At 54.6% G+C, this 12,142-nt stretch overlaps 2 protein-coding genes and 2 long non-coding RNA genes across 6 annotated transcripts in view; 3 read left to right on the top strand and 1 right to left on the bottom strand.

The window, feature by feature from the left end:
- Window positions 1–12,142, top strand: part of LOC142074149 (uncharacterized) — a 158,577-nt gene that overhangs the window by 118,113 nt on the left and 28,322 nt on the right. The window lies entirely within an intron of this gene.
- RACK1 (receptor for activated C kinase 1) lies at window positions 463–4,840 on the bottom strand. The gene is made up of 8 exons (XM_075134693.1): window positions 4,639–4,840; window positions 3,542–3,713; window positions 2,773–2,920; window positions 2,350–2,445; window positions 2,080–2,190; window positions 1,452–1,592; window positions 945–1,055; window positions 463–593 (listed from the first exon to the last, which is right to left on the bottom strand). The coding sequence occupies exons 1-8, from the start codon at window positions 4,745–4,747 to the stop codon at window positions 528–530; spliced, it is 954 nt and encodes a 317-aa protein (XP_074990794.1). The 5' UTR covers window positions 4,748–4,840; the 3' UTR covers window positions 463–527.
- LOC142074209 (uncharacterized) lies at window positions 4,881–7,984 on the top strand. 2 transcript variants are annotated; one of them, XR_012670563.1, is made up of 4 exons: window positions 4,881–4,967; window positions 5,773–6,076; window positions 7,420–7,640; window positions 7,739–7,984. It is a non-coding gene; the product is annotated as an uncharacterized LOC142074209 (long non-coding RNA). The 2 variants fall into 2 exon arrangements; XR_012670564.1 differs by lacking the exons at window positions 7,420–7,640; window positions 7,739–7,984 and adding an exon at window positions 6,624–6,845.
- On the top strand, window positions 7,991–12,023 carry LOC142074207 (uncharacterized). Of its 2 annotated transcripts, none has more exons than XR_012670561.1 (7): window positions 7,991–8,191; window positions 9,337–9,394; window positions 9,707–9,727; window positions 10,002–10,022; window positions 10,113–10,266; window positions 10,599–11,370; window positions 11,945–12,023. It is a non-coding gene; the product is annotated as an uncharacterized LOC142074207 (long non-coding RNA). The 2 variants fall into 2 exon arrangements; XR_012670560.1 differs by lacking the exon at window positions 11,945–12,023 and adding an exon at window positions 11,770–11,848.

Genomic DNA, 12,142 nt, shown 5'->3' with positions numbered 1-12,142 from the left:
TCGCTTTGGTAACCACCGCTGCTTCTCAAATTTATCGACTTTCTGGGATTTCTCGGGAATTGTGTTTGTTTTCCCAGGCCTGCAGCGACACCGCACGTGGGAGAAGAAACTCGTTAGCCAGGAGGCCAGAGAACATCTCCCAGGTCCTACCACGCTGCTGCAATCACGTAATTATTTCCCTCCGCTATGATTTTTTTCCGCATCGCGGGTTTTAACTCGAGGTGATTGCCCCTCGAAGTTCTGCTGGTCACCCCATCCTGTCCCACCACGATGTCCCCAACCTTGAAGGTGTGGGGACCACTTCTTATGGACATCTTGTCGGGGACGTTGGGTTTTTCCCTCTCCCTTAAGGTTCCTGATCTGGCACCCGTGTCCAGCCGGAGAAAAGCTCCAACCCCAGATCCTCCATGAACCTCCAAGGTCGTGGGATGACCCAACAGTGGACACGAGGTGGCCAAGAGCTCGATAGAGCACTCTTTTATTGATTTTTTTGTACACAAAATTTACGGTTTCTCGCTACCACGTCCTCATCTGGTCCCGATGGTGACTTGCCACACCCGGACGAGGTTATCTGTGTAGCCGGCAAACAGGGTCTACGGAGAGAAACGGAGTCGGATCACGGGAAGGGTTGGACAGCCAGCAAGGTGGGACCTCAGGACACGAGGACAAGGGACTACGGTCCTTGGAGGGCAAAGCCCAAAGCAGAGAGGGACCAGCACCAGCCCCAGATGGGGGGAGATCAAGGAGAAGAGCTCGAAGGTTGAGAAGGGACCCAGGGAAGGAAAGGACCCAAGGAAGCTCTTGCCCTTGCTGGCAGAGATGGCTCCAGGAGGGGAGCACGAGCGTCTTCACGGTCTCTGTGCTCCGAGAGCAGCAGGAGGGTCCCCAAAATCCTCGTCCCCCAGGGCTGGGATGCGGGGCAGGGAGAAGGGGATGGTTTTTACCTGCCCATCTGCGGACCAGGCCAGGGAAGTGCACTGGGGTGGTTCGGCTTTGCTGCTGGTGCTGATCACCTCCTGCTTCAGCTCATCCACGATGATTTTGCCTTCCAGGTCCTGCAGGAGAAAGAAGAACATGAAGGAAGGAGAAGTCCTGCAGGGAAGACTCCCACAGCCGAATCCAGCCCAACTCGGGAACGCCGTGAGGGAGCAGAGGGTCGCTCAGAAACAGCCTCTGGATTTCCGCACGGAGATGCAGTCAGATGGCATGGAAATGTTTCATCACGGCGTGGTGGCTCTGCCCTACGGCCACCGCAACCCTCCTCGGCCAGGGGCACCGGGACTCTCCTCCAGGAGAGCTCCTCCTCCAAAATCTGTGATCCAAAGTGAGGATCTCGACCACGAAGGTGACTCCAAACCCAGCACAACCCAAAAACTGAAGAAATGGAGTCTTCTGGAGGAAGCCTGCCCAGATGGGGACAGAAAGGGGCTGAGGACCGAGCGGTGACGTACCCAAATCTTGATGCTGGGACCGGTGGCAGCACAGAGCCAGTAGCGGTTGGGGCTGAAGCACAGGGCGTTGATGATGTCTCCTCCGTCCAAGGTGTAGAGGTGTTTGCCTTCATTCAGGTCCCACAGCATGGCCTGGCCGTCCTGCGGGACAGAAGAAGGACTCAGAGAAAACCCCGACACCCGTCACCCGCCCCGAGGCGGCCTTTTTCCGCCCCGAGGCGGCCTTTTTCCGCCCCGAGGCGGCCTTTTTCCGCCCCGAGGCGGCCTTTTTCCGCCCCGACCACGGTTAAACTGGAGCACTTCGCCGCAAGCCAGCAGGGATACAGAAAAGTTAAAGGTCGCAGCAGGAAAATTCAAAAAAAACCACATCGAGGGCTGAAATAAAAGAGCTAAAGAAGGTTCCTGGAGCTGGGTGAGCATCTTTGCCGTGGTCTTCCCTCCTCGGTTGCCATCTGCTGCTAGGACCATCAAGTCAGGCCAGATCTTTGGGCTGCTACCAGCCCACTCAAGCCGTGACCAAGATGCGGAGCTCGTTCTCAGGGTGGGAGACACAGAAATGGGTCAGAGCTGCTGGTAGGACGCCAAGATCTCGTCTCGGGGCCCCAGCCTTCGCCCCCGTCACGCGTACCTTGCCACCGGAGGCACAGAGGGAGCCGTCGGGGGAGACGGTCACCGTGTTCAGGTAGCCCGTGTGCCCGATGTGGTTAGTCTTCAGCTTGCAGTTAGCCAAATTCCAAACCTGGATAGGGAAAAAAAACACGGGGGCAGAAGAAAAGCGGGTTAAACGCTGCTACTGCACCCCAATCCTGGGGATACGGGGCAAAAAAACCCCTTCCCCGGAGCACTCCAGCTGCTCCCACCACCACTGCAGATCGGGGGAAAGCCGATCCCACCTCACCTTCACCAGTTTATCCCAGCCGCAGGAGACGATGATGGGATTGCTGCTGTTCGGGGAGAAACGCACGCACGAGACCCACTCCGAATGACTCTCGTCCTGGGGAAGAGGAACGACGCCGGGTTCACGGCGAGGAAACGCGGCCGGGTCTTCTCCGCCCCGTCCACGGGGCGCTGCAAGATCAGACCTGCCGCATCCCGTCGCTCCGCAGCTTTCCCAGGCTTCCTCCCCCATTCCCTCACAATTGCAGGACTTGTCCTTAGACACCCCCCACCCAGGGAGAGACCACCAGGCAGCGTCTCACTTCTAATCATTAGGACGGGGCCGGGAGACCCAAATTCCCGACCAAAAGCGGCGGGAGCGGACCTAAAACCAAGTCCTTTTCTCACGGAGGTGTGATTTGGAAGCCCACCTTCCCCGGCTCACCTGCACCGTGTACTTGCAGACGCCCAAGGTGTTCCAGAGCTTGATGGTCTTGTCCCTGGAGCCCGAAACGATCTGGCGGTTGTCGGAGGAGAAGGCAACGCTCAGGACGTCCTTGGTGTGGCCCACGAAGCGACGGGTGGTGGTGCCGCTGCGGGAGGAGGGAGACAACGGGAGAGCTCGCACATAAATTCCGCCAAAGAGGGGGAAAAATGCAAGGATTTGAAGGAAAAAGAAACACAGAGTGGTCTACAAAAGGGTAAGGAGCGATGGTTCCCGTTTTTTCTTCACAAGAAGAACTCAGCAGAAGGATCGGGAGAATCGGGATGAGTTTATCCCCCATGCATGCCTGGCTTTGCAGATCCCGACCCTCTTCTCCTGGCTGTACCCCCAATTCAGCCCAAAATGACCCCAAAAGAAGAGCCCCGCTCCCCTGCTTCTCCGATGCTTCTCTCCCATCATAATTGCAGGACGTGTCTTCAGATCCCGGAGGATCAGCAGAGTGTCGGGTCTAATCATCGGGAGAGGGAGCCGAGGAGGAGCAGCCGAACACCCCAATTCCCGGCTCCGTCGAAAATTGTGGCACCGGCCACAGAAAACAACCCCCCCGCTGGGATTTATCTTCCAACCGACGAGCAAATCGTCTCGCTTTCAAGGTGCGTGAGTGACCTCATCCCCTCTCCCAGCACCCAAACGAAGCAGGCAGACACGCTACGCCCCCCACCCACCCACCCAAACCCCCCTCGCTCCCCGCCGTCTCCCCGCCGCTCACGTGGTGAGGTCCCAGAGCCGCAGGGTGCCGTCCCAGGAACCCGAGAGAGCAAACTGCCCGTCGGAGGAGATGACCACGTCGCTGACGAAGTGCGAGTGACCGCGCAGAGCTCGCTGCGGGATCCCGTAGTTGGTCTCGTCGCGGGTCAGCTTCCACATGATGATGGTTTTGTCTGTAGGGGAGGTAGGGAGGTAAGGGGGGGGTCACCTCGGGGTCCGCAGCCCTCTGCCCACCCCCAGCCTGTCCTTCTCCTCACCCGCAGCAACGGGGGAGCTGCCAAAGAAAACGGGGTGACCAGGTCTCTGCTCCTTTGTCCCCCTCCTGCCCTGCCTCCCCTCCTCAGCACCTCTGCCCTGCGACGCCCCAGCCCGGACTGCCCTAACGGGGGGGCTCCAGCCTGATCCCGCATCCCCAGGCCCATAGTCTCCCCACTTGCCTGACAGTCTCCCCTTGCAGGCTCACGGTATCCCTGGGACCCCTAGATCATGGTCTCTTTTTCCTCACAAGCCCCACAGCTTTCCCTGCCCCTCTCCCCTTGCCCCCTCTCCCCTTGCCCCCTCTCCCCGATGGTCTCCCTGGGTCCCCCAGATCATGGTCTCCCCTTCCTCCTCTCAAGTCCCAGAGCCTTCACTGCCCCTCTCCCCTCCACACTCATGGTCTCCCCTTGCCCCCTCTCCCCCGATGGTCTCGCTGGGTCCCCCAGATCATGGTTTCCCCTTGCACCCTCTCCCCCGATGGTCTCCCTGGGTCCCCCAGATCATGGTTTCCCCTTGCACCCTCTCCCCCGATGGTCTCCCTGGGTCCCCCAGATCATGGTCTCCCCCTCCTGCTCTCCCCTCCCAAGCCCCACGGCCTGCCCTGCCCCTCTCCCCTCCACACTCATGGTCTCCCCTTGCCCCCTCTCCCTCCGATGGTCTCCCCCAACCCCCCCCCCAACCCCGACCTATGGTCTCCCCCTGCTTCTCTCCTCAACCAGGCCAATGGTCCCCCCCTGCCCCGGGCCCATGGTCTCTTCCTGACGCCCCCCCCCACCCCGATGGTCTCCCCCGACCCCCCTCCCTCCCTCCCCCCCCGCCCGGGTCGGGTGCGGCCCTCACCGCGCGAGGCGGAGAGAATCATGTCCGGGAACTGGGGCGTGGTGGCGATCTGGGTCACCCAGCCGTTATGGCCCTTCAGGGTGCCCCGCAGGGTCATCTGCTCCGTCATGGCGGCGGCGGGACGGGAGGATGGCGGCGGATTCAGCGGAGGCCACGGCCCGGTCCCGTCCGGCCGCCCACTGCAGCCGCCAGCGCGGGGAGAGAAAGAGACCGAGGTGGCTTCCGGCGGAAGCGGAAATAGCGTCGGAGCTGTACGGCACTATGGCGGCGCGCAGGCATGCGGGGAGACATGGCGGCGCGCACGGCACTGTACGGAAAGAAGTGTAGGGGTGAGTGCTGGTAATGGGGGGACATAGGGAGGATCCTGGGGGGCTGTGGGGGACAGGGAGGGCCTTGGGGGGCTGGCGGTGGGGTAGGGGGGCTGTGAGGGACAGGGGGGGCCTTGGGGGGCTGGCGGTGGGGTAGGGGGCCTTGGGGGAAGGGAGGGCCTTGGGGGGCTGGCGGTGGAGTAGGGGGGCTGTGGGGGACAGGGAGGGCCTTGGGGGACAGGGAGGGCCTTGGGGGGCTGGCGGTGGGGTAGGGGGGCTGTGAGGGGCAGGGAGGGCCTTGGGGGAAGGGAGGGCCTTGGGGGGCTGGCGGTGGGGTAGGGGGGTCTTGGGGGACAGGGAGGGCCTTGGGGGGGCTGGCGGTGGGGTAGGGGGTCTTGGGGGACGGGGGGGCCTGGGGGGGCTGGCGGTGGGGTAGGGGGTCTTGGGGGACAGGGGGGGCCTGGGGGGGCTGGCGGTGGGGTAGGGGGGTCTTGGGGGACAGGGGGGGCCTTGGGGGGCTGGCGGTGGGGTAGGGGGGCTGTGAGGGGCAGGGAGGGCCTTGGGGGGCTGGCGGTGGGGTAGGGGGTCTTGGGGGACAGGGAGGGCCTTGGGGGGCTGGCGGTGGGGTAGGGGGGTCTTGGGGGACAGGAGGGCCTGGGGGGGCTGGCGGTGGGGTAGGGGGGTCTTGGGGGACAGGAGGGCCTGGGGGGGCTGGCGGTGGGGTAGGGGGGTCTTGGGGGACAGGGGGGGCCTTGGGGGGCTGGCGGTGGAGCAGAGGGCTAAGGGAAAAAAGCAATTTTAAGTTCCTGCGCGTTTTAAAATCCAGGCACGTGAGAAAATTCCCTAGAAAACAGACACAACTGGAGAGGCGTGAACAGGCGCGGGGGCAATAATTTGGGGAGGCGGTCCCGGGGGTACCAAGCCCTCCGCCGCGGGTTTTCACCGCCCTGCGAGTCTGGCGTCTGAAGTTTCACCCAGACGTCCCTGACTGGGGACATTCAGAGGCCGAAGGCTGAAGGCGCCGCAGCTTTTCACGCCAAAGAAATCTCCCCCCGCCGCGTCGCACGGGTTGGAGGATTGGCTTCCCGACACCGACGAGCAATTTAGGAACCTCTGTCGGGGTGCGACTGGTGAGCAACTTCTTCAAAACGCCTTGGAGGTGCTGCCGACCTTCCTGGCCGTCCCGTTGTCACGCTGCGAGGTTTCTCTCTTGGCAGAGCCCCCGGGAGCACGCCGATTATTTCATCTTCTCCAAATGCCGGACCTCTGCTGCCAAAAAGAGCTGGCATCTCCTTCGCCGTGATCCCCTTTTCCCTTGCTCAGGTTTCCCCGACACAAACACCTCCTGTTTCTTTACCCCGTGACAATGTTTTTTTTCCTCTGGCAAATCCCGAGGGTTTAGTCACCGGAGTTTGGTGCCAGGTCGAGGTCTCTTGTCTTCAGCTTTAACCTTTTCCCCTCCTCAGCATCGCCTGCCCTTTTCACGGCGTGAAACCAGGGCTGCCCGTGTAGCGATGCCCCTTTTTTTCCAGGGGAGACCTCTCCTACGATTCCCTTTTTAGCATCATCGCAAGCCCCTTTTCCGTCAGCCCGTGGCCTTTGCTGGGGTTTGGAGATCAAGGAGGCCCCTCTGAATTTCACGTGTTGTTCGTGTGTCCTTAACTCCTTAATTTTCAGGATTTGGAAAGGAATTTGCCAGCTTGCGTGTCTTGCAGACAGAGCTCCCGGCAAAGGTACCGCGTCCTGGTCCTTGGGGTTCAAGAAATGGCATCTACTTCTCTGAGCGAGGTGTTTTGGGGGTTTCAGCCCCTTTTCTCAGCATTTTAGGTGTGAGAAATACCACTTGGCAGAAGCCAAGTCCGGAACGCTTCTTCCTAGTTAGACATCTGCCCCAGTCCGGGGCTGGAAATGTCTCATTTGTCTTCGTTAACCGTATTGAGAGTTTAGGCAACTGATTCGGAGACATCCGAGACGGATCAGGTGAACGGCACCCTCAAACGCTATTTTTTCTCTATTGACTAATTCAGGGAGAGATCAACAATTTTAGATGCCTTTCACTAACTTCGCGCTGCTTTAAGGCAGAGTTAACCGGTGAAAATGAGTCTTCTAGGGATATATCTGTGGGAGCGGTCTGCATTTTAATGCTTATTTGTCTGGTTTAAGGAAAACTTGTTGCAGAGCTTTGTTTAAAAAAATAAAAAATCCCTTTCAACAAAAGAAAACAAACTTCACGTTCGAGTCTGTGTCTTGTCGCTGTGGGGGAAGTGGGAGAGCCTTTGAAGCAAGGTGAGATTTATGGGGGGAGGCTGAGCTAGATGCGTTTCACGAGCTGGATTTTTTTAAAGAAATAACTCAAAGTGATGAGAAATCCTGGGCACAGGAGGAGACTCGCTCTCGCTTGGTCGTGGTGAGCAGCAGCGCCAGAAAGGAAAAAGAAAAGCGCAAGCTTATTTCACGTCTCTCTTTATTTTAGGGCAATGCCAACCAGAAATCGATGCCGTCCCCCTTTGGAGAGGGGAGATTTCCGCACAAACAGGAGCTCCTCGGGATCATCCGAAACGCTCGGTCCTATCCGCACCGCTCCCTATGGGCGCTGAGCCCGCAGGTCCTCGCTCGCGGACCCAGCTCCCGCGTCCCCTCCAAACGAGCCGTGGGAGACGCTGGCACCTCCGGAGGGTGGCCCGATGTCACCAGGTCAGACCTCTGTTTCGATTCCTCCTCGGGAGATCCTGCGCCTGCGATGACTATATAGGGGATCCTCCACCTCGGTATTTAAACCGGGCTAAAATTAGGCGGTGGGGAAGGTCCCCTCCCCGCTGCCAGCACAGCTGTCGTGCCCGGGACGGCTCTTCCAGCTCGGCGCGGACGCACGAAGCCTCCAGCGCGTCCGGGTACCTCTTTCCCAGGGCACTGCAATCCCGGGACCTGCCAAAATCTCCGGTACGGACAACCCCCAGGTACCCACCCGCCTGCCCTGGGAGCAAAACGGCCCCAGTTAAGTCAACTTCGGCGTTACAGAAAATCAACCGCGGGTCTCGGTAAGTCGTCTTTTTACTTTCCGCAAGCGCCGAGAGACGGGGAAAGCGTAATTTGTGGAATAAATAGGAATAATCCCATTCCCGGATGCCGGTCCGGCTGCGTGGGCTCTCTCGTGAAAGGCTGGGAGATGCATTTAGGGCGGAGAAGAAACGCGATACGTTCGTCATAGCTGGAAGAAGCCTGGAACGAAATGATCTTTTATTCCTGTACGTGAATCTGATGATACTGAAAAACAGGAAAAGGATTAAAAGAATTAATCATAGTAAATATTTTTTCCTTTTAGGAAAATATCGTACAGAAATAATTGGTGCCACGTTCCTTGCTCTGTTTATCTGTTTCTGTACAAACGTAGGTCCTCATAACGGCACTTATCTAACTTATCTCCCAATAGCACCTACAGTTTAGGAAAGATCTTAATATAGCACACGAGAAGCATTCAATAATTTCCTTTCCGATACGATCCGATGCCTTTTCCCACCTGGTTTCGGTCCTTTTTGCCTTTCCACAGCTGCGGCTCAGCTGCTCCAGGAAGGCTGAGTGTGTTCAGGACGCTGGCAGGATTATGAAGGCAAAAAACGAAATTATAATGATTTCCCTGTCCAGTTTGAGTGATTTAGGAAGAAAAATTCTGTGACGGAGCCTGCCCTCCCTGGTGTATCGATAAGCAGCAAGCAAAGGGCGCAAAATCTGCGTCCCTTCACCCAGCCGACCCCATCTCCCACGGCAATCTAATCTTTTTTTTATTTAATTAATGAGAAGAATCAATTCAAAACATTAGCGTGGACTAGAAATCACCGCATATAGGGTGAGGAGGAACAGAGCAGTAACACAGCAGAGGAGGGAAGCTCTTAGTATAATATTCAGTTTAAAACAAGCGCTGCTTTTTTGGCCAAAAGAGATGGCAGCACCACGTTCCCCACGAATGGGGCTGCTCCTCGTGGCGTCAAGAGCGGTGATAAATGTTATTATTAAATAATTTATCAGACGTAGAGGGGGAATTAAGCTCATGCTTCTTCAAACAACTAAAATTAGATGTCTGCGCTGTTTGCCCTGGACCCCTTCTGTGATCAGTGGGGTGGCAGATGTCGACTGAGGTTCTTCTCGCCTCCGGCAGCTCCGTCCTTCCCACCATTCATCCAGACGTAGACCAGAAAACATCTCGGATAACAAAGTCTAATAACTGGGAAAAATGGGAGAACGCCTCTGCGACTCCATGGATTTCTCCCTTCCTGTGTTTACTCACATGGGCAAAAATATTCCAGAAAATGCGTTTCCCTCCACGCTGCGTGGCTGTAAAAGCTGGTTTTCCCTGGACGTGGTGTTTTAACGATGTTCCCTCTCGTCCCACCAGGTCGACGAAGCTCTCGGAGGGGGTTCCAGTGAGGAAGCGAACGTGATGATGGAGTCAGGTACGTGAAAACGTATTTATTAACGAAGCGCCTGCCGAGTCCCGGCTCCTTTGGCACCCAGAGACCCACCTTTGCCGTGCCCGAGGGTGTTCAGTCCTTGCTCTGCTTGCTTTTGGGCTGCTTTTTCGATGTTTCCCGAAGCCAGCTCTTCTAGTTTGATGCTTTTCTTGAGTTGTGCTCATTCAAGAAGTAATATTGATGTTTTAACTCCAGAGGGGTGCAGCTAGGGTAGAGAGCCACTCCGGTTGTACCTAGTGCGAAAAACATTTACCTTTTTTTTTTTTAACCCCCCCTTTATTTTTTCTTTTTAAGGGAAAAGGAATGCGGGTCTTGGTAAGTGATTTTTCCTTCTTCCATCAGAACAAGTCTCATTAATGTACATCTCCTATGGCCGTTCTTGGGTGGGTGTGTGGCTTCTTTATGCTATCCTATATTCTAGACCACATTAGATAAACTCATAACCAGTGTAATTTTGGGAACATTACGGTCAATAAGGAAATAAAAAGTCAGTACATAATAATTTTTTAAGACGACTCCTATAGTGCAAACCGAAAAAACCACAGAAGGACCCACTGGGGCTAAATTCTCTCTAAATTCTTCTTTTTAGAAGACTGGGATGCAAAAATCAGTAAGTGTCTGGGTTTTTTTCTCTTCTTCCCCTCCCCTGATGGTAAAACCTTGGTGCTAAAGGCTTGAACTAATATTACTTTATTTTAAGGGAAGTTAACAGAAGAATTTGGTAAGTCATTCACCTCCCTTTCGCATGCCGACGTTTGAACGCGCGTGTTTCCGCAGCTGGAGCGTTAGCCACGACTGAGGCGTCCGTATATATTTCTCTTTATTTCGTTTAGAAGAAAGCGACACAGAACTTGGTGAGTGTGGTTTGGGGTTGCTTGTTTGGGTCTTTTTGATGCTACTGAAGATGGAAGAAGTTCCTTTGTATAGAGGATGGGCTTATTAAACCAGAAACGATCCTCCAGATCTTAAATTTATCCCCAAATATAGTCAAGACGCACTTAAGGAGAAGCGCAGGGTCATCTATCCCTGTTACGCTGGGCACCTTGCTGTGGAGGAGACGCGCCGTCTCCCCGCAATCCAGCGGCATTCCCGAATCTCTTCTTCGGGCTCTTGCTCGCTCGTAGAGGCACGCCAGAGGCGGAGAGCTCTTGGAACTAACCCGTATTTATTTCTCTATTATATTTAGAGGAATGTGACACGGAAAACGGTAAGTGTCCTTCTTTGATTTAAAAGTTCTCTTGAATGATAGTGCCCCACAAAACCAAACAGCCTCAGTCACGCATCTTTGGCATAAAATATTTTTTTACGATACCTACTTTTATAATATATAAGGTGTTTTTTTTTTTTTAATAAATACTCTCTGTATTTGGGAATTTTTACTGCGATGCTCGGCGCGTCGTATTCCTTCTGCCAAGGCGTGCTTTGGGCAGGGCTGCTGAGAGCAAGTTGCAGTTTGTGCATATTTTTTCATTTCAGCTTCAGAAAGTGCAGAAGTGGAAAGGTCTTAAAAAATAAAACTAATTGGAAATGCCTGTAATAAATAGAATAAGTCCAGAGAGAGCAGAGATTATTTTGTGTCTCTAATATTAAGAGCAAAATAAATATACGGAAGCGGTGAAAAATAACTTAAAGCCCTTTCCCTTCTCTTTCTCTTTTTTTTTGGGGGGGGGACAAAATGCAGAAATAGGTAAGTATCACTTTCTTATCTTTGTAAAATCGGTTCTGAAAAGGGAATTTCTTGTTTAACGAACCCTGCCCGAATACCCAGGGCGTCCAGTACATCCAGGTAGCGGATGGGATCCCCTCTGGGGTCTGCCCTCCACCCGCGGGGTTATTTAAATGCTAATTCTGTAAATGGCAGGCTCAAGGTCAGCCACAGAACAGATTCAAGCAGTCCTTTAACACGCACCCTGATTTATTTATTTCTCTGTTTTAAGGTGAACTTACGGCAGAGATCGGTAAGTCGTGTCTTTACGTCCCATTTGCTATATTTCGGTATAGCTTTGAGTCATGTTTTAGCTGATTTGCCTGGGGTTTATTCCCTTTCTCTTACCTGTTTTTAAAAAAGCAGGAGGTATTTCATTTTTAACAATATTAAAAAAAAAAAAAAACCCAAAACCAAAAACCACAGTACAGAAAACAGGGGGCTTGAAGTTGCTTTAGCTAGGAAGGCAATAATAAAAAGAATAAAGGGGATTTCTGCGCCAAAGCCACGTATGCACAGAGTTGGTGCGAAGCCCTGCGACGTAGGACAGAGCCCTGGGGGATTTGGGGCTGTTGAGATCCAGCACGTGCAAAGTGCAAGGCTTAATCCCTCTCAACGGGTACTTAAATTCTGCAAAAATTCCTTTTCCCAGTTCCGATTGTCCCGTCGTCCGTGGTAGACGTTGCAAACGGGGGAGATGCGTGGAGGGTCGGATGCAGAACAGCTTTATTTCCCAAGCCAAGGAGGGACCAGATAGGGTACGGTGCATCCCTGGAGGTCCTTGAGGAAAACCAGTGTTTGTTTTTCTCTTTTTTTTTCTTTTTTAGACAGTCTGGCTGCAGAGCTCGGTGAGTGGCTTCCTTCCTTTTTGTCTTTATTTCACTGCAGGTTTTTAGGGGGAAAGAGGTGGTTACTCCCCCCAGGCATACGTACCCCCACATATGTCCAATCTGGGCTAGAAATAAAATTAATTAATAAAAAAAAGAAAAAGCATAATTTCAAATGATAATCACCAGTAAAATCGA

Source organism: Calonectris borealis, chromosome 33, assembly GCF_964195595.1.
Source record: "Calonectris borealis chromosome 33, bCalBor7.hap1.2, whole genome shotgun sequence".
Lineage (NCBI taxonomy): Eukaryota > Metazoa > Chordata > Aves > Procellariiformes > Procellariidae > Calonectris > Calonectris borealis.
The sequence above is the reverse complement of the archived record's forward strand: the minus strand, read 5'-3'. Positions and strand labels throughout refer to the sequence as shown.